This window comes from Liolophura sinensis, chromosome 7 (genome assembly GCF_032854445.1).
Source record: "Liolophura sinensis isolate JHLJ2023 chromosome 7, CUHK_Ljap_v2, whole genome shotgun sequence".
Lineage (NCBI taxonomy): Eukaryota > Metazoa > Mollusca > Polyplacophora > Chitonida > Chitonidae > Liolophura > Liolophura sinensis.
Window position 1 is genome coordinate 46,311,032 of NC_088301.1, and position 24,976 is coordinate 46,336,007.

General features: G+C 38.2%; 1 protein-coding gene across 1 annotated transcript; it reads right to left on the reverse strand.

The window, feature by feature from the left end:
* Positions 1-574: 574 nt before the first annotated feature.
* Positions 575-23,395, reverse strand: LOC135470047 (sodium- and chloride-dependent GABA transporter 1-like). The gene is given in 14 exon segments (XM_064748758.1): positions 575-2,798; positions 3,706-3,873; positions 5,110-5,210; positions 5,418-5,520; positions 5,853-5,984; positions 6,930-7,042; positions 8,032-8,156; positions 8,299-8,402; positions 8,786-8,920; positions 9,185-9,317; positions 11,723-12,052; positions 12,710-12,797; positions 12,800-12,838; positions 22,852-23,395. Coding segments are annotated over 14 exon segments (1,917 nt in total). The 5' UTR covers positions 23,087-23,395; the 3' UTR covers positions 575-2,687.
* Positions 23,396-24,976: the final 1,581 nt, after the last annotated feature.

Here is a 24,976-nt window from a genome sequence, read left to right on the forward strand (position 1 = left end):
GTGACGCTGCTTTGGTAAAACCATCGTGTTTTGCGGAATATCATGTCATCGTTTATTTTCCAATGGAAACCAAGAATCAATCTGAGGTATCGTAACAATTATTGCGTTTCTCTATATAATGGTACATTGCCAATCTACCAGAACGTCAGGTTAATAAGAATTCGTTCTAATTTCTTTCTCTGTATACAATTTCTTAATTTTTTTTGTCAGTTTGTGTTGAACGTTTGTTATGAACCTGTTTTTGTGATCATCGACCCGAACATATATTATGACTGTATACGACAGTCTGTTTCGACACCTAGATTGACGAAACATAATTATGGACGCCTATCAGGAAACCGTCGCTTTTTCAAGTAATCTTGTTAGCTTTACATAACAAAAATCAGTAAGAGCCAACATTATTCATGACAAAGGCATACTGTTCTAAAGACACATGATGCTTATGCGCTACATAAGTCAGTTCAAGTGTAGAACGAAATGTATATAGAATCACATGTACGCAATGGAAACTTTTTTGCACCATGGTATTTTTGAAATCAAAGACAAATTTCTGACATTTCTGACTACTGGTGGTTGTTTTATTGAATGGTACAATCTCTTTCTACAGTCAACCTTCTCTAATACATATAGCACTTGCACCACATCCAATTTTCCACAAGTGAACTCAAAAAATACATCCAAGAGCCTAAAACTTTAAGAGGGATTAAACATGTAAACATTGTATTGTTACTGATACTACCGTCTTGATACAATCACATAACTATATCGTTTTCCACAAGAATTAGTTATAATGGGCGCTCTGGCATTTAACCACTCTATCACACTGAATAACGTCTTACTTCATCAATACAAGACCATGCAGATACGGTAAATGTACAGAAAAATCAGTGATGATTTCAGTTTGACACTTTCACAAAGGCTCACTTACTTTATTTTATCATACTTCTACAACGCTTTATGCAATTTGTTTGTTACTGTAAGACGTGATATGTCTAGGTATGATTGTGCCCTGTTTAAATAAACATGTTATCGAGTAAATCATGTACTCGGTTAAAAGTTCCCCAAACAAGCATTAGACTACACGAAGCACGTTTTACGAAAATGTCTACTGAGAACATTATATTTATTTGCTCCACTGTTCACAGTCTTATATAAACTCTTATTACTACATGCAGACATAACAATCAATGTATTATATGCCATACGTCGTATAAAATTGCAAAATGTCTATCATACAGTATATCATTAACATTTTTTTTACAAGTAACAAGTGGTGAAATTTTACTTGATTTTCAAAACAGATCTATACACCTATGCACGACAATTAACAACTGGTTCATCAAAACCAAGCAAGTAACAATTAAAATGTGAATTTTTACATTGTAGGCCACCCAGTACAGAGAATGGGATTTGTTTCTATATATGTGACAATCTACAGTGTTTAAAGATAGGGAAATTTTAATGAGTGTTAACTAATAAAATGTCGTTTTGTACATGGTGTTTTGTCCCACGTGCGTTTAGTTTTAACATAACTAGAATTTGGCCACATTTTGTTCAGTTTGGTAAATGCTCTGTAATTTATATTCTTGCGTGTTTATGTATTTTTCATCTCTATACCCGTACATCAACGGCTATTCATCAAATCTCGAAAATCTAATGTAGCCTAAGATTTTCGTCCACACTTTTTCATGCCCCATGGTAATGATACCGCCTAAACCACAGCTATTATAATTTTTCACATTGCCCTGACATGGTAAGAATTTCTAATGTTCTCATTGTTATATGTTCAACTGCGTTTTCAGAGACCACGCGCATGTACATTTTCAGAATGTTTTATGCTCAGTCATTTTCATGCAACAGGTATACTCAGATAAGTAAATGGTATTTCTATGTACTGCTGTGTACACATTTAGTATTAAAGTTAGAAATATTATATAAGTAGTATTCAAGATACAAAACGATGTGTTACAAGATGTAAAAACACTACACATTTGAAAGATTCGTATGTTTGTGGTCAACCTTTATCCTAATTTCTGCAATTTCCGAAGTCTAACAAATCCACACCAATACAACGATGTCTCGTCTCTCCGAAGCTCCACGAATGAGAGAAATGTTTAATTTTCATCCAAAAATGCGGATTCCATAGGGTCATGACAAATGTTATCTCCACGGCTAAGTATGAAAAACTATATCCCCCAAACTGCACCATCAACAGAATACCCTGGCAACTGGCAATGCTTACTTCTCCAGCTAAACATTGATTAGATACGAGTATTGATTCCTCACAGGTTACCTTTCTCTCAGGGATACGGTAGTTCATAGTATATAAGTTCCTCTTCTATTCTTGGGTTATTATTTAACAATATCAAAATAAACTACCATTGAAATCTGTCAAACCTTGTGTCGTTTCCATCAATTCAGCATATAGAATGCAATCATTGTGGCTAGCATGCTGGTTGGTAACTTCGACACGGTTCCACACCTGTTTTGGCATTAAGACCATCCCCCTGAATTCATCGTAGTATTGTGGTCCAGATAATGGATATGTCACAGACTCTCTCACAAAATTCGTTCCTTTGATTCTTTAATCCTGTGTCTTGTAGATAATGCAAACAACAGCAAAACTTGGAATTGTGATCCAATAATGATCTCTAACACGTAGTTTCGAAATCCACCAAAGTCGCAGATTACAGTGGAGTTATCTCCCCTTCTGTCACAGCAGAATAAGGTGGGGGCTCGTCGTTGTGAGGTGCAGGTGCCTGCAAATTTACTTGCGGTCGCACAAGATCTTTGAGTTTCTACAAGTGAAAAGAATGTCAAGGATGAGTATATTAAAGCAAGTTTTTGAAAGAATGGAAGCAACAGACCATGTGTGATCACTTAAACTCTGATCACGTTCGCACTTAACGCTAAATCCAATGTCCTGCTCAGAAATGTTTATTTATTTATTTATTTCATTGGTGTTTTACGCCGTTCTCAAGAATATTTCACTTATACAACGGCGGCCAGCATATTGGTGGGAGGAAACCGGGCAGAACACGAGCATCCGCAGGTTGCTGCAAGACCTTCCCTTGTATTGCTTGAGAGGAAGCCAGCATGGCCCCAGGAATGTGACTTCAAAATTTTAAAAATTATTAATCGATTTTGAAACTAATTTTATAAAATTAATGAAACCGGTAAAACTTTGAGAATTTGACTTCATACATTGTTATACTGGTTGAAGTCCTGGTTGTAATCTCCATTCTTCGTTTGCTATTATTTGTATTGCAAGCATTAGTTTTTAAATTGCTGAAATAGGTTGGCTGACATGCATTTAAACGTCGGGTCCTATATTGGTATACCAGTTAAATCATAAATGAGCGTTCTAAGTCGATAATCGCAATACCTATTTCTAAAAATAAAACATCAGTTTCCAAAGGAATTTGTAAGAAATCTGTGAATTTCTAAAAACCTATGATGTATAAACCATAAATACATGAAAGTATATGCATCGCCATATGTAGGGCTCTTTGGTATATTACTACCCGAAGAAGGATACTTGACAATTTCGAAATTCAAATTATTCTTTTGTCATAAAGGCGACGTGACAAGAGAACTTGGTCATCCTTGTACAGAGAAATGTTTAAATAAGATGTACCACAAGGACTGTTTGTTGTCTCCTTCAACTTTAACACCTTGCTCTAGTTCCATTGGTTTAATTATTACCTGTGGAAATGGTCCTGGTGTGACAAGTATAATGTAAATCATGTAGACAGGAATGCAGAGTATAGATGACAGTGCCATAAACGCCCCAATGGTATGGCCCCATGTCGGGTACTCGTAATCGTTGTACTTTGTTGGTTTGAACACTATCAGACTGAACAACAGCACACCCTGTAAAACAGAACCTCATGGAGTAATTACATGCATGAATGCCACAACGCAACGTGTGACCAACGGGGAAGATTATCTTATTAACATGTGTTAACTAGTTTGAAAAATTCACTGTGCAGTGCACTGTAGACCACTCGACCATAAACACTTTGGATGGATCCACCACACCCAATGTCCCAAAGTTATTTTTCATTCCATTCCCCGTTAAGGCCGTTGTAACGTTACAGAACAATTGGACATTTTTAACCAATATGTGGGACATCCGGTTGACCTACTTGCAGCAATACTGATTTATGATTGGTTAAATGCGTGCTCTTGATTGACATTTTGTAAAAGTCTGTTGCAAAAGATAATGTTTGTTTACGTTCTTCTAGATAACTATAGTCTATTTTTTTTAGAGTATATTCAGATGTCTGTAAAATCAGTCATACTCGCTACGTAAAGTATCACGTAACAACCTAAGCTCTAGACATCGATACGTTGGACGTCCATATTATTACATAAAAATTGCGGGTAAAATGCTTTTTCTAAACCATAATGTTAACTCCATAAGCTTAGTTTCGAAACCAAGAACTCATTGAATCGGGTTTCGTCATAATTATTTAAGATTTTGGTAGCAAGTACGACTGATTTTACAGACAGTTGAATATAGGCGACTCTCGAAAAGAAGCAGACTCCAAATGCACGTGTGGTACAAGTTTGATGAAAATTGTACAACAAACTTTAAATGAATGACCCCATGAATGATTAAAATGAATAGGATTTTTCAAAATGCTTCAGGGTACACGTGAAATAAATTTTGTATATCTGACTGGTGTGAGATAATTTTAAAAAAAAAAGCTATGCTCTGACTGTCTGACGCCGAACACTATAACAGTTAACAGATTTATTTACTTATTTAAATAGACCTTCCCACGTTGTTCCGAAGAGCAGTTAACAGATTACAGCACTGCTAGGGCAGTTTTGGTTGAGGCTTAAAACAGAATTAAAACGGCATTATACCCATTGATCTACTTTGTATCATTATCCAATCTCCATCGATTTTAGTTCAAAGCGATAACATTGTACTTCAGGACAAATCAGATACGCTTGAATTCATTACACAGTCTAGATGACATTCCATGTTTGAATGTGACTACATGATATTGGTGACCAGAGCTAAAAGTGCTCTGAATTTTCACCACACTGTTTCACTAGAAACAATCTTTTGCCCTCCTGTTTCAGGAATATACTTACAATGCATATGGCGGGGGTGGTCACACACCAAGCCATTTTCCAGTACATGTTTGGGTAGTACCCAACCATATCCTTAATGTTGTCGTAAAATCGATTTATCCCTACAATAAAAACTTAAAATTAGCCATGAAGCGGAGTGTTTATGCCAGTGAAACAACTTGCAAATACAATTTCAAGACAACATATGGATGATTTGGCGATCTGTGCTCTTTACTGAAAATGGTTACTACTAAATGCCGGTTTATTTGAATTTATATATAAACTTTATACTTGAATAACCACTTGAGAGATGAATAATTTCCACGTACCATAGGCCCAGGAAATAGCTATGCATTCGAACAGCATAAGCCAAAGTAATGCAGGACCGCTTGCTGAGTAGTAATTGAACAGTTCAAAAACGTAAACACCGCCCTGAAAAAAGGAGTGCTTTATTAATGTTACGGCTTGAGTATAGATGACTGTGGCTTATAGCTACAAAAACTAAAGCTCATGTCTTGTATCTGCACAAGTCACAGTTGCTAACTTCACCGTCCCATAAGAGTACACTGAGTCCAGTTTCCGATATAGTTGTAGGGTGGAATATGATTTAAGTGTTTATCAACGCATAAAGCAAAAGCCTGAAGCATTACATAGAGTCAGATTGAACTGTCCAGTGTATTTTACAGTAGCTTTAATGTACGGTGTCTATCACATACTTTATTACTATGTCATATATTAAAAAAGTGCTAAAGAGAGCATACTACCTCGGTAACCATGGATAAGCCCACCAAGTAGGAGATAAAGCAAACCGCCCCGATGAAGAGCTCTCGGTGAGGGCGAAAGTAGCGTGGGAACTCATCGATGAGAGCAGTGAAGAATCCTTCCATGGTGACAAACTGGAACGACATTAAATTTAGCATAGCACTCTGTGTCATGAAGCTGGCAGTGAAACATATGCATGATTAGCGTATTAATGGGCCTAAAAATATGTATACCATATAAAACTACACCACTGAGACTAAAACCAAGGCAGCGACGACAGTGTCGACAGAATACTAAAACCCTCCAAAATATGACATATTGACACACAATGTCAGTTTAGCAAATCTCTTGTAAATGTTATTGAAATCAAAGAGTTCAAAAACTGATCTGATAAGCATTCCCATGAAAGTAGTATAATAAATGAACTGTGCTGAAAAAGTGTATCGTTGCTTTGAGCTTGATATTATATTTTGTTACCACGGGAGTCGTGTCAGCCATGCAAAGAAATCAAATATGAATGAATGATTATGGCTTAACGTGACATCGGCAATTTTGCAGCCATCTTGTGGCGAGAATCAAATATGATGCCTGACAGTCACACGTTTTTGTCCGCTCGGCTACTGATGCATTATAAGATATAATTAAGACGTACAGCATAGAGAAAAACCAGAGGAGCGACGACAGTGTGATAACTGACAAATGGTCACACGTAACCGGTGAAAAACGGCCTCTTGTTAATTTACCTCAGTTAGGCATGTTCATGTAAATGCATAAACAGTAGAAAATTACACTCTCCTAGAGCTATGGCTTAAGCAGAATTAGGTGAAAAAAATGAAGTGATGTTAACTGCAATTTATTAGATCGCTGGTAACGGAATAGTGAGTGTATATAGTGATTACATAACTCTATCTCCTACTGGAAAAAAGAGAAGTACTTGGCGAAGTGTATAAAAAGCAATACTTAGATTCTGACCTAGTGGGAAAAATGTAAGTAAAACCCAATAATGATCTCTTACACCCATGAACAGTTTGGTTTCATAAAAAAATGGTCATAACGTAAGGTACTCATAGTGTAATTACCTGACTGTCCAGCCCTAACATAAGCAGCATGAGGAAAAACAGACACGACCACAGCGGAGATATGGGCAATTGCATTACAGCCGACGGATAGGCTAAGAAAGCCAATCCTGGACCTGAAACGTACAGGCAGAGATTTTACTTGTCACAATTAACTGAAATTTTCCTTATTTGAATAGTGCTTACCTCCATATACAGAAGTAACTTTGACATGGACGATGGTAGCGAGATTCACCCTAATGCCTGGTGTAAACCACTTACAAAGGTCATGTCGGAGAAATCCACATGACTTCAGGTGTCAGTTGGACAGGTGACTGGATGGGAACCTTCGAACCGTGTAGCAGCGACGGAAACAACGATTCAAGTGAATGGACCACAGGGTCCCGGGTAAAGTGAGTGATGGATTGACTCCGTATTCAACAGTTTTTTTTTTAAACTACAATTGTCACCAGTTTTATTTGTGGAAGAATCACATAATAGCGCCAGAAGTAAAATGTAATAAAAGACTTACAGCATAGAGAATTAAACCAGAGCAAAGACATTGTCTTAATTGGCAAATGGTCACATGCAACCGTTAAAATATGGCCTCCTGTCAATTTATCTCAGTGGTATTCTAACTGCTCATGTAATTGCTTAAATAGTGGCAAATTAAGCGCCCTTTACAGCACCATAGATTAAGCAGAATTCGGAGAGAAAGAAACACTGATGTTAATTACAGTGTATTAGGCGTCACCGATCTCAACTGCCTGACTGAGCAAGTCTATTCTAATCATCTAGAAAAAGAAAAGAGTTAAAAAAAGAGAGAACGGAGAATAAAACCACAAGAGTGCGACTGTTGGCAAACAGTCACATGCAACCGGTGAAATCCGGTCTCTTGACAAATTACCGCTCGGTTATATTCAACTGCTCATGTAAAATGCTATAAATATAAATAATAGCAACTTAGACACCCACTAACACCATGGCTGAAGCAGAATTAAGTTAAAAAACAGATTCTCACAGTTTGAATCCCATGAGACTTTCTTAGAGGCTGAAGCTTATAAGGACTTAAGTGTATTAATTGGGTCGTTCTAGAGGAGAACCTTACGGCTCTAAAGTCCCTCACCTGATGCAGCGACATCCTCCACTGGTTTTCCTTGTTTATGTGCCATGAAGCCAATGACAGAGAAGATGACAAACCCAGCAAACACACTGGTACTGCTGTTTAATAATGACACTCCAACGGCATCTCTTCAATGAAAAAACAAGGAAGATTTTTTTTGGAATGTGCAGATTCTTAGTTTGGAAAATATATAATTAATGTTAAATTAACGAAACTTAATGAATCAATGAGACAGTTTTAGACGTGTCCGTACGGAAGACTATTTCTTACCTGTATATGTTGTTGTTATATTTATTGTAACTCCCTAGAGCAATAAGGGAGCCGAGACCAAGTCCATACGAAAAGAAAATTTGAGTAACTGCATCGACCCAGACCTAAGAATAGATACAATTGACGATGGTAAGATGAATATGATAATCTGTTTCCTTTAATCTTCAAACTCATGCAATGGTATGATTTTAACGCAAGTCAAATGTATGTTTGTGTATGTGGATTGACTAAAATATAAAAGACTACAGGATGGGTAACACCAGAGCGGCCACGACAGCGTCACAGTTGGCAAATGGTCACAGGTAACCAGTGGAAATTTGTTTCTGGGGGTAATATAATGTCTCTTTTTCTGTAAAATTCATTTTTTTTACTCAGGTCTTTACGTTTAATATCATAAACTTGCCGAAAAAGGTAAACACAGATACGAACAGAAATACGTTCTGCTCAACACTTGTATACTTCTGCCACGAAGTTAGCGAGGGTATACCTGAGAGTCTAGAAGCTTGGACATATTTGGGTAGATGTAAAACGATATGCCCTTCATGGCACCAGGAAGAGTTAGGCCTCTTATCAGCAGGATAAACAAAAGTATGTAGGGGAAGACAGCTGTCACATACACAACCTGTAAGAGAAAACACGGCCTAGTATCACATCAGGTAATATAGTGAATAACAGTTTTGCAAATCGCATTGTGCGATGGGAAGAAGTATACACTAAGCTACAAAGAATGTTTGGAAAGATATAAGCATCAAAGTGTGTGCGTACGAGGTAATTTTTAATACATCACTCTTAGAAATGCGTATCCAAGTCCGGGTGATTCACTCATACACAAGTGACGTATGCATGATTATTTCCGTTCATGGCTCAAGTGATTTTGCGGACTTACTTTTCCCGTCCATTTCACGCCTTTCCAGATACAGAAGTAGGCGAGGACCCAGGCCAGGAGGAGTGTGAGTGCGAGGTGCCAGCGAACCGATCCGGGTTCTTCGATACCCTTCGTGACCTTCAAAACATTCCTCCTGCGGATTAGATCGATTTTAAACATTCATGCTTGAGCCGCAGCAATAACATTCAGGCAGCTTGAATCGAGGGAAACTAATTAGCGCCATCACCTTGTAAACCTCAGGCATATGTATTCTGCATATTTTGCTAATACCCACTTAACGGACATCCGGTTATACAGCTACCATCACTGTCAATCTATCCGTTGCCCCATGCTGGAAACAGAATTACTTCAGTGAAACATGATTTATCGTTCATAAAGCATATAAGAATAGCTGACCAAAATTTGGGACGCCTCATAACACCATATTCGGTGAAGTTCATCAAAAGAGGTGAAACGTGGAAGGATGTCGTTCAAGACCACGGTATCTCTGGACATTAGCCAACCGATGGTGGCATTAGGACATAATGGGCCTGTCTGATGAATTAAGTGTTCAAATATCTAAGACGAAGAGCAGTGAAATTTAGAGAATAACATGAATGGTACGCGAATTATGTTTCACAGATAGGTGAACTGCACGGGTTTCATCCCAATACCCTACACAATACACATCTGTAACCATACATAAACGGAGTCCAGATGCGAATTTTCCGTGACTGGCATTCAGGCAGCTGGGTTTTAGGAATATCTATGATGATTTAAGGACACCGACGACTTCATCATGCCATGAAACGGAGTTAGGCTGTCAATACGGTCACAGTAAACAAGATAATGGCGTATACCCTTATGATGGCTGACAGACGGAAGATGGGTTTAGGCCTTTAAATTATCTTAACTACCACTTCTACGTCATAGTCATTCACTGGACTTGTTCATTAACGTATCCGTTATAGATATACATGAATTTTACTTCTACAAGCAAAACCCGCACAGTAATAGTAGAAACAAGTACCACTCAAGTTAGTACACCTTTAAGTGAACTCTATAGCAGTGAAAATAGTGATGGTGTACTTTTTACAATTTGTGAAGTAATTATACAAATACAGGGTAAACTGAGGGCAACGATATTCTCAAATGGGTGAAATATACCGTATCTGATAATAAGTCACATTGTGGATTCGCATATTTCGAATAGTTCACCTAATCTAGCACTTTATTTACTTCACGCTTGCAAGTTGCCTTGCTTCCCTCATTTCGACATTTTCTACACTACCTGAAACTTGTCTTCACAGTAGAAAATCGCAAAATGAGATACTTCGTCCAAAACATTTAAACTAAACATACTCTATATGGCTAACAAATTCGCCTGAAATTCATTTTAAAAAAGCAAATGTATGTCATAAAATAATACTTTTCGTGCTACTCATTTTTCCACTCGGGTATTATCCTACAGTCCAAGCAAACCTCCACACATCTTTCAAAAATCAACAACTGCACAAAAAGTCTATCACCCAAAAATTAAATCGAATACAGTAAGTCAAACCACTGTGGTTTCTGCTTGACATGGTGAATCACAGATTAGATTTATCTTTACATAAAAGTAAGAAAGCAAAGTGAGGAAATGTATTATGGCATGTGCTTCACGTAGTCGATAGAGCACGTTTGAAGTGTTGAGCGATGTTATCAAAGATATCGGTAACAATCGTCCAATTCTGGAACACTTCCGGATTTTGTCCCACTAATGACCTACACCGTTGAGGCTGGTTTAGGTATTTTTTTTTATTAAAGCTTGGTCGGTTTGCTTTTGCTAACGACACCACTCCGTCTTGAGCGATTACTTGAGTGTCGCCCAGGGCAAAAGCACATTAGGATTTACTATGCGCAGGACGGCTCAATGGGATTTCTGGAGATCCATGTCATGTTTGCCGCAGGGCCCCCGAAACAATCACATTCCTACCACACGGAGAAGAAATCCTTACATCGGCAAGAAACACTTTTTGCCCACCTGAAACTATTCTCAACTCTTAATTTGCCCCGCTTCAGACGCGTTCATAATTGACAGGCGAGACAGTCTTTATTCCAATGAGTCACATGGGAAATGGACTTTGAACATCTGGATTGGGTCTCAAGAGTTGCACAGATTAGCTCCAGATTTTGGCGCTTTGGTGAAGGTTCCCACTAATATGCTTTTCCATATACACCAGTGAAGCTAGGTCATGGGAGGAACGCTTATTATATTTGACATGTTTAAACACGTCTGTAAAATTATCATATTTATTTACCACTTTTGAATGATTAATTAGTAACTTTGTACAATACAAACACAAATAAGCACGAAACTGTTACCCGACGAGCTGAACTTGACAGATTTCTGTTTTCTGCTGGTTTCTCTCAAACAAGTATAAACATCTGTCACTCGCAAGAACCAGAACATAGCAGTGGTAAAACAGAAGTAATTATGCTAAATACAAGTGTTAATGCAAAAGACAAATGAACAAAACTAAATTACATTTCAATTGGTAATAATGTAACATAACTTACTCCCAGAATTCTTTGACGGGTGTTGAAAATCTCTCTGGATCGTAAAACCGTGTACAATTTAAGTCCGAAACATTACTGAGGAGATACGAGGTATTGACATCTGATAACGGCTCGATTTCCAACCAAGATGTCCCATTTGTACAATTGAACGGAAATTTGTCAGTATCATATTCCGAAAGGCAGGAAAGCGAATTCCAATCGTTCGTGCACGTAGACCACGGTAACGTGGATGTGAAAGAACTGAATAGGTAGAAAAGTGCCCAGGATATGATGACAATGTAGAAGGTATTGAGCCAAGCGGCCGCCACCAAAGCTGCATATCCAACACCTGAAATTCCAAAAGTACAGAAGTGATAAAGATGGAATATCTTAATAATCTATTATAACACTGCTTTTAAACACACAACACAATTATACCGGCCCATTTTGCCCATTACGACGGTCATGTCAAGGGTGACGTGGTAATCAGGCAGTTTCCTGACATCAAGCAGTTTCATAAGAATAACTATATTCAGCACTGTGTGTTGGGGTATTACATTTCTGTGTTGAATGAAACAATTAAAGTTTGTGTAAGATTTCAACACATAGTTAATCCACGAGTATCCAAAGAGCTATTCTGCAAACCTCACAATATGATGTGCAATACTATATTCACACTCATATTTTAATGCACTGTGTTACTCTTTGTACAAGCTCACCTATGTATATTCTGTCATCAGTTGCCTCTGTTGTAAATTGCAGGTTAGTTAACCTAAAATGGCCATAATGGTGAGTAGTATGGATTCCTTAATTACTGCTTTAAGTAAAGAGGTTGTCTGTGTCAGTAAATCACATGTTGTAATACCGACTATTTTTATCTCAACCTTACTGGGACATGCAAAAGTTAAGCGTGTAGGTGGGCACGACGACCCGGTGTCCAGTTTTGTCTTTGAGTGGACTGGCCGGAAGAGAGCAGTTGTAGTCGGCCATGAGAGAGAATCATACCTTTGAAATAGAGGGCAAATTTTCCAAACTCCAAGGCCACCCACACGCGACATTTGTCCCAGTGCAAGCTCCATGAAGTACATTGGGATGCGGCCATGAAAACTGTCAGGAAGAAAGGAATCAGGAAGGCCCCTGAAATTAAAATGAAAGACGGAAGATTAACTCTTAACCTTTCTGCAAGTGTTAAGTGAATGAAAGGCATTCGCACTATTATAAATGGCATTTGAAGACTTTCTCCCTGCGTTCGATGGTAAAAATAGCCTCAGGGAAATGTGATTGAAGCTTGGCCAAAAGAAGATGGGACTTTCATTTCTGGTACTGAGTTGGACTGCACGTCTGTAACTAATTGCCGTGATTAGTGGATTTATCTGCACTGTATAAATTGGCTTTACGTTAAGGGCAATGTTAGAAACTGTCTAAGCCATTACTCATCTGTAGTGCCCGATTGATAGCTACCGATTCACAAGTAAGTATCGGATACTCTTCTACATTATACTTCATCCATTCTTTTCATTTTATTAATATAATTTTTCAAAAAATGTATGTTAATAATCATTAAATAAACAAAGTAGCCAATTATAATTATATGAGTTCAGCTGCCGTGGAATAAAATCATTTTATGTAAAAACATGTCAAAATGATAAGGTACAATAATCGTTCAGATACTTGGGTGATTCGCCTGTCTGTTTGTTAGAGAATTGTAAAACTTCACCCATTGATCTTCGTTCTTTCCATTTCCTGTTTTTCTACCGAGGGCAAATTACCAATGCAGGAGGTGTTTACTACGTTTTCCAGATCAGTGGAAGCAAAACGACAAAGCGTCGATCGAATCCCAGGATTGACACAGGCGGAAGGGTTTCGAAAGAATTAATTACGTGTGTTTTTATTTGTGATGCCAGGCTTTACAGGGTTTTCACCAGATCACCATGGATCTCTACAGTCCGCTTAACACCGGACAAGCCGTGCCAGATGTACCTTTGCCGGTATTGGTCTTGATCAATGAGGACAGGCATTAATTAAGCACCCAGCTATAAGTGGCCTGATCCCCAGTGCAAGGATTCTTGTGCTCTAAATGTACATGTGTTTTACCAGAGAAGCAGTAACGATAGAAATCTTCAACCATTATGGACTTACAGGGCCCCAAACGGTATTTCCATAACAACCTTCAACACAAATCACCAAAATTAAGAATTAGCAAACATTATAAAGTAATAATAGTAATTAGGTAGGATTCATGTTGGCTAGATGTATTTTTTAATACTTGGATAATAGACATGATCCATTATTTTAGCAGGTTGGCCATAATTACGGAGCCGTAAAAGCGACATGGTGAAAACAAAATTCTTGGTAGAGCAAACAATTATTTTTAGAGATGAAAAAAAATGACATGGTGAAATAAAATAGGGGGGGGGGAGGAGAAAATATTTTTTTAACCCCCCCGAACTTAAAATGGAAGTTTCGAGCTGGAACGCTTGTCGTCAAAGGAAAAAACAGTCCAACTGTGTCATGTGACGTGAAAAATGTTAGACAACCTTTGTTGACATTAATTTACCGATCACCTGTCTCGCCTTTTTCCAGAGGTACAAATGACTCTTCTTTCCTTTAGGAACTTCTCAGATTCACAAAGGTTCAGATTTTCAATTTTCTCCATCATTCGTCTACTCTAAAATACTTTTAAACACTTTCATGAAACTTTTTTTCAGACGCCACTGTTGTAGTAAATGTGATCAAAAATAGTTGCCTAACATTTTGGACAGGTCAAATGATACAGTTGGACTGTTTCTACCTTCATCGATAAAAGAGTTTGAAACCGAAACTCCCCTATTAGCCAATTATAGGTCGTTTGGCTATAGCAGCCACAAACGAGCATCTCTCATTGATAACTACTTGTATTGACTAGGGTTTTACCCTGAGATAACTTTTATTTTAAATCAAGAACAAGGATTACAATGGGCATGATCGCCTACACAGGTCAATTCCAATCTTTTTAAAAACACATATTCTCAACTGCCACGCTGCCTTGCTTGTGATCTTCATTTACATGTACGAGATTGCTTGACGAGCACGACTAGGTCTGTGCAGAAACAGTGACGTACTGAAAGAATGAAAGGGTACATGGCTTTAGACCGACTGGTTTTGGGCGGGCAATGCTTTTCCCTATATCAAAGAGGCAGCTTATTAATAAACAGATTCAAAGAGGCATACATGGACTAAATAAAAATAAAATACAAAACACAGCTTGCACAACATCAGACGTTCAATGCCCCCGATGGATGATTGTGCTACTGTGACATCAGGTTTGTCCAATTCCCATGACAGCTGTAAGTAAGACAAAAGCGTTCTAATTTTTTTAAACTGAGTGTACGCTCAGCTATGATTGATGCCGTTGCTACCGGAGTTTAGCGAACAGAATCTCCAAACGATATTCACTGATGGCAGCTACTGGTCCATACGACATTGTCTTTACCACCTGAGAGTTCGGCTATGTGTGCTAGAGTACTCTTGCGTACACAACTGGAGTAAACGTGCTTGTGTTTTCCTGCGCCAGTGACGTATGACCACATTATAGTGCATGTTCGTGTCAGGCACATTCACTTATCTGGAATAAATGCAACTCAATAACGCCAGCTTTAGAATTCAAGTGCATGAGCTAGACAACAGAGGATGGAATTTGTTTCATGTTACATAACCGATCGGCTCCTTATTAATATAAAGTTCTCGGTCGCTGACAAATTGACTCCCGCTGCAGAGGACAGAATGCAATAATTAAACTTGGGACATAAAGATGGAGTACCGCGCAGGTTGCACCAGCATGTCCTAGGTTCAAGCTGCTGACCGATCTGTTGTGAGGCTATCGTAATTTGGCGCACCAGTACTTGGGCAACAGCTGTTACTTGTAGGAAAATAGCCAGGAGCAGAAGATGGATTTCCGATGGCTCCGGTCTCCCACAGGGCTGGGGGTATTGAGCGACGGGGGGAGCAGTGGATCAAGCTTCTGTTGACCCTACGTTTAGTACGCCGAGTGCAGGTTAAGAGCCGAAAACCTTAGGCGTACAAAACCTGTCGGTATATCACCGAATTCCTGTATTCACAGCAAAACTATGTTCTAGTATTATACTGATAGGACATAGTAGTTTTCACAAGTTGGTTAATATCTGTGAACTGTTGAGCCCAAGTGTCCGCATTGTTTGAAACCTAATGAAAGTTGGTCGTCCTATGACGTGCTGCAAATAGCCTAGCCAATAATTGTACTCTTGGCCTCACGAACTATATGACCTTTCCGTCTTTAATGTATCAGCTTATTCACAACATTCCGGACATTTACGCTTTAAAGTTCACTTATCTAACGGCTTCACAGTGCGCACTCTATAGATAGAGTTAAAACACGAGGCAAATAAAGGCCACGTAGTGGACATCCATTTCATAGAGAACCATGAACGTTGATCAAATCAAAGGTGTGAATCAGGGTTTCAGATTGCCTAATCTAAACATGGACATTATTTTTAGCATGGTTCCATTTTCTAATCCTTTTCAGAATACAAATTAAGAAATTTTATGTTTTGTATAAATAAATGTCAATGTTCAATATGAGACCAAATACGATTGCGCTTAGGCCAGGAATTCAATAGAAGATATAATGTTTAAACTGAGAAAGGTGTTAAGGGAAAAGGCATCTAAAGGAATTAGCCAGTGTATTATTTACAAAAAGGATGTTGTTAGCTTTTTGCAAGTCAAAAACGAGGTTTTCATACAAGTAATTATGAATGTCAAAATTAAGCTGTGAAGTAACATTCCTACATGTACACATACACTCGAGAGCCGTGTGGATAACGCCATGTTTCAGATGCCTTAGTTTTGGTCATTAACATTAACCCAATTTTCAATCTTCTAGACGGTAACTCGGGTTTGTTGTTTCCTCTTTTCAGTATGCGGGTAAAATCTATTTAATTCACCAGGGGAACTGAAGAACTTAAATCGCACAACAAGTTCTGTAATTTGACCATCTTTGTCCACATTTTGATTTCTGTTGGGACATACTCCTTACAGCGCATGCGTCGCTCTTTACCTTTCACTTAACACCACTGCCACCAATATACATGCTTGACCTTTGGAGTCTTTGAGACGGACGAAGGCCTGTTAAGGATTAGCCTCATCACTTGTGTCAGTCAGCGGAACTATTTAATCAGCATTCATCAATAAAATTGGTTTAGGTGTTAGTTAGAATCGTGTTGTACACACTGTAGATAAAGGGAATGCATGCAAATTATCGAGTCAAAGGCTGAGACGGATTGTTTGTGTTTTCTGACATAAATTCCTACCTCATCAACGTGACCCCCGTGACCGTGGCGTTGTTCAAGATTTGTGTACAACATTTGCTATTGGTGGCAGTGATGTAAAGCAAAAGGTAGAGATTGTAAACTGTAAACATTACCTTATTTTGTCCGCGAGGTAGGCATTTTGACCAGAGTTTATACTTTTGGCCGTTGTTGTCTTAGTAAGTAGAAAAGACCGTAAATTCAAGGTGGTAATCCGCCAATAATTATATTTTCAGCCAGGGGTATAACAAAAAGTGCATTTCGCTGTAAGAGAGACGCGACATAGATTGAAATGAGCTGCCAGGTGTTTTTAACATTCTTCCTGACCCTGTTGCTTCTACAGAATGGATTTCTGCACGCCGTAGTGGTATACCTGCCCTTGTCAAACTCAGCTAACATTACAAGGAAAGTGAGCGATGGAACAGGAACAAATCACTTAAACCATTTTGGGGCCATTTTTCTTCTCGTAAATGACATTTTTAAATTCTCAAATTCTGTTCACATGGTCTCCAATACAAAGCCAGCTTATCAGCTGAGGCTCACCTTTTCCTTAAAGGATGCCTCACTGAACTCCATGTTAAGATTCTTAAATCATTCAGTCACTACATAATTATTATACATGTAGTAATAAGGGCCAGGAAGAAACATGACCTGTTGCGGTTCATTTCATTATAGTTAGACTGAAAGGAGCAATTTAAACATACTGCATGTATTACACTAGTTTATGGAATATCGGTTTTTGGATAATAGTAAAGGAGTCAAGGCTTCTCCATGTATATTACACATGTTCCACGAGCAGATTAAATATACTTGGAGATGCTCCTTTATTATTATAACTGAAGCCACAAAGGACTATGAGGACGTTTAAATTGGTTTTGGGACATTTAATACCAACATAAGTGTTTATGGCAACACCGTGGCATTGGATTACTGTGTCTCTTTTACATTGAATCAGCTTTAGTATATAAATGGTAATTGATAATATCGTATTATCTTTACATTATTGAGTTACGATGTCCATTTTTCGTTCATTGACAGTGCTTATGAAATATCTTGTTTGACTGACCAATTGAAATAGTCTGAGTTCAAATAGAAATGATATTTTTCAAAGCATTGTTTATACATCACCAACATGTCACTTTCATCTAAAATGTTGCCTAGTAGTCTAAGTCTGCATGCAGTTATTAATGCGTAATATAAGCTTATTAAATTTGACAATTAAGTTTTAAACTTATTCAAATGCTTGAATTGTTTCGCTTGAATTGTTTCTGCCGGAGATGATGTTATAGAATAGACTTTTTACTATCTAAAGACCGCCCCACTGGACAAAGTATTCCAAATAACTCTGAATAAATTACGCCTGAAAATAATTGATAGGCTACATATGTTTGATTTCTTAACAACTGCATGGCGTCTAATATGCGTGACACACAGTCTAACAAAACGACACGAAATTTAAAAAAGGTTTATTCTGGGTGGTTATTGAACAGAATTTCCTACCATACATACAAGGCAATAGTTATCCGTCGATGATTGTAATTATAGAAAAAAGATATAGGTAACATTCTTGCCTGCACGGTAAACCAAAACAAATTGACAATGGTGACGAAACTGCTGTCTGCTTACAGATAACAGGATATGTAAGGAAACTTGGCCTTTTCTATCTCTGTTTGATTTAATTTCACATTGTTTTCATCAGTATATTTTTAATGAAAAATTTACTTCAAGTGTAGGAGAGTTACACTTGCATGTATTTGAAAATTTACATTGGCTGTAATGAATATTTGTGTCTTTGTGGTTGCCTACTTTAGCATATCTTCTCTGAAGTACATGTCATTCGTGATGGATCTCTTTTAAGATAAACCTGTAGCTCTCTGTGAACATTCACGCTAACTGATGCTGCTGAAATCGTGTTCAGAATAAGCTCCACTATGCACAGGAAAATCCATCTGTTTAAACAGAGACAAGTACGAATTACTCAAGTCAAAACGCATGTCACCAGTATATCAGCATTTTCAATAGAAATCAATTTAAATATAAAAACTGAATTTAATAAGAAATGGAGTAATTAAGAGAACTGTGTATGTATAACAGGGAAAATACCGGGAAGCGACCTGATAAGCGTCCGGCATTGATCCGATCCAAAGTGTTACATGCTGTTTGGTTATCGGATTATGATGGAGAGCATTAAATAATTTTGCAAACGTTGAAGGTATCAGGCGAGCGCTAGATATTGGATTGCCTTGAAGTAGATCGATTGCGATATTGGGTTTCAAATTCAGTAATCCTAAAATATGATATAGAGGTGATGGGGAATATTGTCAAAACCGTTCAATTATAATCCTTCTCTCCGTTCTTTCTCCCAATTTTCCCGTTCGGTAAACAACACAAGTCTGGTCCGCTTTTTGGATCTCAGCCAAGGGCACCGGACCCCGATTAAGTCCTCACTGGCCCCTTACATCACGGACAAATCATGAAGTGCACAGGCGAAAGGGACCCCTCATTTATTTCATTACTGAAAGAAATGTCACCGAGCCATCTAGCCGCGAGAATTTGACAAGGCTGACAGATTTACCCATGAAAAGCTGACGCTTTGATAGATTGAATAGCTCTAACCCGCTTAAGTTACTTTTTATGACAAAAAGGTGCCCAAAAAATCCGACGAAAGCTCCCAAGATTGCTCTCTACCGGGGCACGAGACATCCAAGTGAAATACGTCTCATATGTGTGAAATGCTGAATGTAGATTAGAAAATGGGCGCCGAGTTCATATTATTACTAAGCTGGATCTTCAATCTGCTTGCTATAGTTTTACCAAATATGTCACCTGTTTCATCCCATTAACAAGCAAGCACTTCCTTCACCCTGTAAAAAAGCAGGCATTAAAAGAATAGCCAATTAAATCAACAATGAGGCTTAGGGCTATAATTTATAAAGCAATTCGATTAAGTTAAGTGTTGGTCTTAAATTGATGCACACGGACACTAATTTTTCATTGTCGAGAAACGGAGAGAGCTTCACGCCAGCGGTTCAGGGTTATACTCGTTTGTTCATGATGCTAATGCGGTTAAGCTCGGTTGAAAGGAAATGCACCTCAGAACCTCATTCCTTTTCTGTTGTTTTATTACTTCTGTGGAATTTAAGCGATATAAGTCCTTCGCGAACGGGTTATCAAGAAATGAGTATTTCTGCACCAGATGACCTTTACCACGAAGTCGGTTTATATGCTTCAATCTTGTAAATAGTTTGCACGAAATCATGGCCGAAATAACTGCACAAGTTTTTTGTATGTGGTGACTTGTTTGTAAATTTTACACTCTTGTATAAATACAAACACGAGTGTGGGTGAAGTAATGGATGTTTTGGGTGTAAGAAAATACCAAACAAATGTTTTGCTTTGTGGGTGGCAACCACATCCGTGTGTTGATTTAATCTCTTAAGTGTGATGAAAACCAGGGCCTATGGATAGAAAAGCAGATGATCTACCCTCGCCTTTGGAAAATGCCAAGCAGTAAAACTATGTCTACTTTCGCATTAATACACGTCGGTTGAAAAACAAATACATCACTCATTTGGATGAAACCTTATACCAGTACATAGTGAATATCTACCATAACAGAACCGTATAAGGATATGTATTGAAATCTGTTATGCATCTTGTTTTTCGCTTAATAAGGAATTGTACTTTATAAATCTAAGTGTTTGGAAGAATTTCCATAAAAGTAATTGCCTTTATGTAAGCTTAATAAGTATGAGAAGGATCTATCAGTGTGTACCAAATCTGTAATCGGTTTAACCGGCCCTGCTCAGTAAGCATTAAACTGGATCCTTCACCACATCCATCACGTGACACATCTCCACAGCAGACATATACTCGCAACATTTAGATATAATAAACGTCAAAGTGTACATTCTGTGCTCAGAGCAACACTCATTTACCTGATTCACAGATAAATGTGTCACTAAATATGACAACATATTCAAATGTCAAAAGAAATTCATTTAGGTGTAATGCGTAAAACGTGTTGCAACCCTTGGTAACAATATTTGAAATGCTAATTGAAACACTCATTGTAAATGAGTAGTAGAGCATATTCAAATGAAATGAGATATATATTTTGTGATCTGCCAACATACTTTATGTGGGAAGCTTTGCTTTATTGAGTCAAATGTAAGTGCTACATTTTACTACGTTCATTTTACTACGAAATGTATGCAATCCATAGTTTCCTAGAAGATGAAATCGTACAGAATAACGTTAAGCTGTGTTAAGAGAATTTGGAATAAAATCATAACTGACGCAAACTGACAGGAGACCGGTTACGGGTTACTATTTGCAAACTATCCTGGACTATTTACTCCCTTTGCTGTAGTCCTTTATCTTGTATTCCTGCATAAACCAGGTTGATCAAGCTTCCCCTGGGCCTGGGCCTTTTTCATTGTTTTAATATTATTGTATATGGAATGGGGTGACAACACAACATTTTTAGTAACTCTTCCCTCTTGTCCCATAGAATGCAATTAACATCACTCCATCCTTTTACCATATTCTGAGGCATGGTATAAGGGGTGGGGTTGGGGATGGGGGGGCGGTATGCTGGTAATGAATCATTTGCATGAACACTTAGAATAAGACCCTAACTGAGGTAACTTTACAGAAGGCTGGACCTATCCAACCTATTACTCTCTGTGCTATAGCCTTTTACACTGAATTAATTGCATATACAACGGCTTGGGGAATTTTCCAACATATGTCATATCTTAGGATTTCTTTACAAATCTGTTCCGTGACATTGACTCCCCTGGGGTCAGGACTGTGTTAGTTCCATTACTCGTACGTTCAATTACCGTCAAAATTCTTCAATTTAGCGGGACAAACATGTGGATCCGGTCGACCGAGTCGTCGGCGAAGCCACAATATCAAAATTTCAAGCTGGCAATTCTTTAGATTAAGATTTTTGCAGCCCTTCACAAGAACAGCCTCTATGGTGTAATTTCCTGTTTGTGATAACTAAAGCCGAAGTGTTATGTTTCAGCGTTGGTTAGTGAGGACACCAAGAGTCATGTAAATTTCCTTATACTGTGCGAGTTAGCCTTAATATATACCATATGCTTGACATGCAAATTTTATAACCATCTCTTTCATACTTTACCCAATGCACCCTTGTGGGGAAAAGAGTGACATTTACTGCCATGAAGATATAAGCGAATAAGTGGTCACGAACTTTCAGATTTATAAGAAAATTAGCAGTTGGCAAAACATGCATACAATTAAATATACCATGTTAAAAGAATCTGGGCAAAACAGCCTTCGATGACTGAGCATAAATAATGTTCATGGGAACGCCTGCTTTCTTTGGATGCATGGTGACATTCAAGACGACAACCATCCAATGTTTTATTTTACTACTTTTGCATGGAATGAAAACTAGTGTTGTATAGTGTGAATGGCAGTGTTCTAAAAATAAAATTTTAACTTTGATTACAAGGATCATGCTTTTCAAGGAGTGGTTCTGAATTATCCTTGTTGATGTCATATATGGGAAACAATATTGAAAATTAAGTAAAAAAAAAACTATCGGTATAACATACGCTAAAGATTAAAAACGTCTATCGCCATGAGCAATAGATAATATTAGCAAAACAGGATTTATGAAAAATGTTTATGATTATCTGTCCTAGGAACTTATTTTTGAGAGTATCTTTTGTACTACATGTATCCAAGCCAACCTCCTTTTGACTTTCAAAAGCATCCAGAAAAACGTTTAAGATCACTCTATTCTCTGGTCAATGTTTCAATTTACGTTTTATGAAAACCAAACATACTCACCTCCTCCATTTTTGTAGCATAGGTAAGGGAATCTCCACACATTCCCCATACCTATACACTGTCCAACACATGACAGAATGAATTCTATTTTGCCTGACCATTGCTCTCGTTCGGGCAAACCGTCATTAACTCGAACTTCCACGGGACGTTTGTCTGACGACTGTGGGCCATTTGCAGAATACATGGTATTGGGCATATTGTTAAGTTCCATGGTCTCTTTCCCGTCTTTCTCCATTGTGGTCAAATGCAAACAATCGCTTTTTAAGACAACTTAGCTTTCTGCACAAGTCTTGATCGTCCTACTTCTTCGGCAAATTCTCAAGAGCGCGGTCATGGAAGTGCTCGCCGTTTAACTTGATCGTAAAAAGTACGCGGGTGGTCAGTTCCACTTGCTTGTGTTAGCGGCCTCGTAAATTCAGCAAGAATTTATCCAAATAAACAGTGGAAATTTTATCCAGACAGACGTTTAACAGGATGAGGCCCAGCGCAACTTGAATATCACTTAACCCAACCTGTCACTAAGCATTTAATCTTAAAGATGTACTAAATGTCCAAGTGTGTTGTACTTATTCCTGTAATAGTTCGAAAAGCAGACTTCAAAACTCTCACGCCTAAGTAATTCCTCAGCAGGTTCCTCGGCAGTTCTGAAACAGAGATTGCTTATACGGATGGCCCGTGACAAGGTAACACGCCAAGAAAAACAGCTGTTGGTTCCACGGGAGAGTTCCTAAAAAACCCTAAACTTGAAACGCACTGAGACTTCCCACACTGTTAAACTCTGACGGCAGGCCGAATAACGGTCTCTCGAGATTATACCTTAGCCCCCGCCGCTTGCATCTTGCCATATGAAACCTTCCAGTCGATACAGGCGGCCAGCCACATCTTATTTGCATGGTCCTGTCGCGTTGAGGGCCGCGACTGACGATATTCGGCAAAAGCCGATACAACTTTGTACGTCAATTCCACGCCCTACACCGTTTTTTTCAATGCTCTATCAGACTGCGACTGTGCCGTCCCGAGTTCATGAACTGGTGTCTTCCATATTGGGCCTCCCGCAGAAATGACTAATGGCAACCGTGTGATCCCGAGAAAACACACTTCCCCAACCAGATAATAATAGGTTTAGTGAAGGGAAAATTGCACCTATTATAGAACAAATGTGTGGCTAGCGTTTTGTTACATAGAGCGGAATAACTGTGGTTGAAACCGTATCACATGCTTTAATGGTAGCCTTACCCCCAAATAGCTCGCAGTGTGTCACCACACTGACAAGTACCTTGGTAAATGACAAACGTAAATTGAAAAGTATATTACATTATTATCTCAACAAAAATTGATGTGTTCGAAAGTACATGGCCTGTAAGTGCTGACGTTGCGTATATCATTCGTTTTATTTCAACAAAACAAAAGTATCACTGTATCATTGTGGTCGTATATGTACATGTATTTACTTAACAACGTTTATTTAATATCTCTAGAAAGTAAATACTTTGAAGCACAAAAATGACGAATCCTTCATCATTGAAATTTAAAGTACCCAAATTTAAATTCTGTGAATTGTACTGTAAGTAAGGATACACGAAAAGGCACAACGTCCCATTACTGCCGTGGAAATTGGTACCGTGATTATTATACGAAGTTAGGAGGGTATACTGTAATCACTCTTTCTGTCTGTCAGACTGTCTGTGTGTCTGTCAGACAATCACCCTCATATAGAACTGCGTCACAGTGCTTTCCCTGTATTCAGATTTTGTTCATGCATCCTTTCTCAAACTACGGCGCCGATTTTGATGGAACTTACCATACATCTTGCCTATCATCTGAACTTGTGCATGCCTAAGTTTAATTGCAATCGGATAATTATTTGCATGATTACTTCCGTTCAGGTATTTAGCTCAGTGATGGATTTTCATGTACATTGTATTCTCCTCTGATGGTTACATTTCTCCATCTAAACTGGATGTACCAGTAGTGCAAGCTGTGCAAACTACGAATGAATGAAACAATCTATACAATAAACCAAGGAAAATGAGATCATATCCTTAATTTGAGGTTTTCTTAGTTTTCTTTCTTTTCTTTTTAGAAATGTTGGGGGATGGAAAGATGGTATTTCGGACATCCGGAT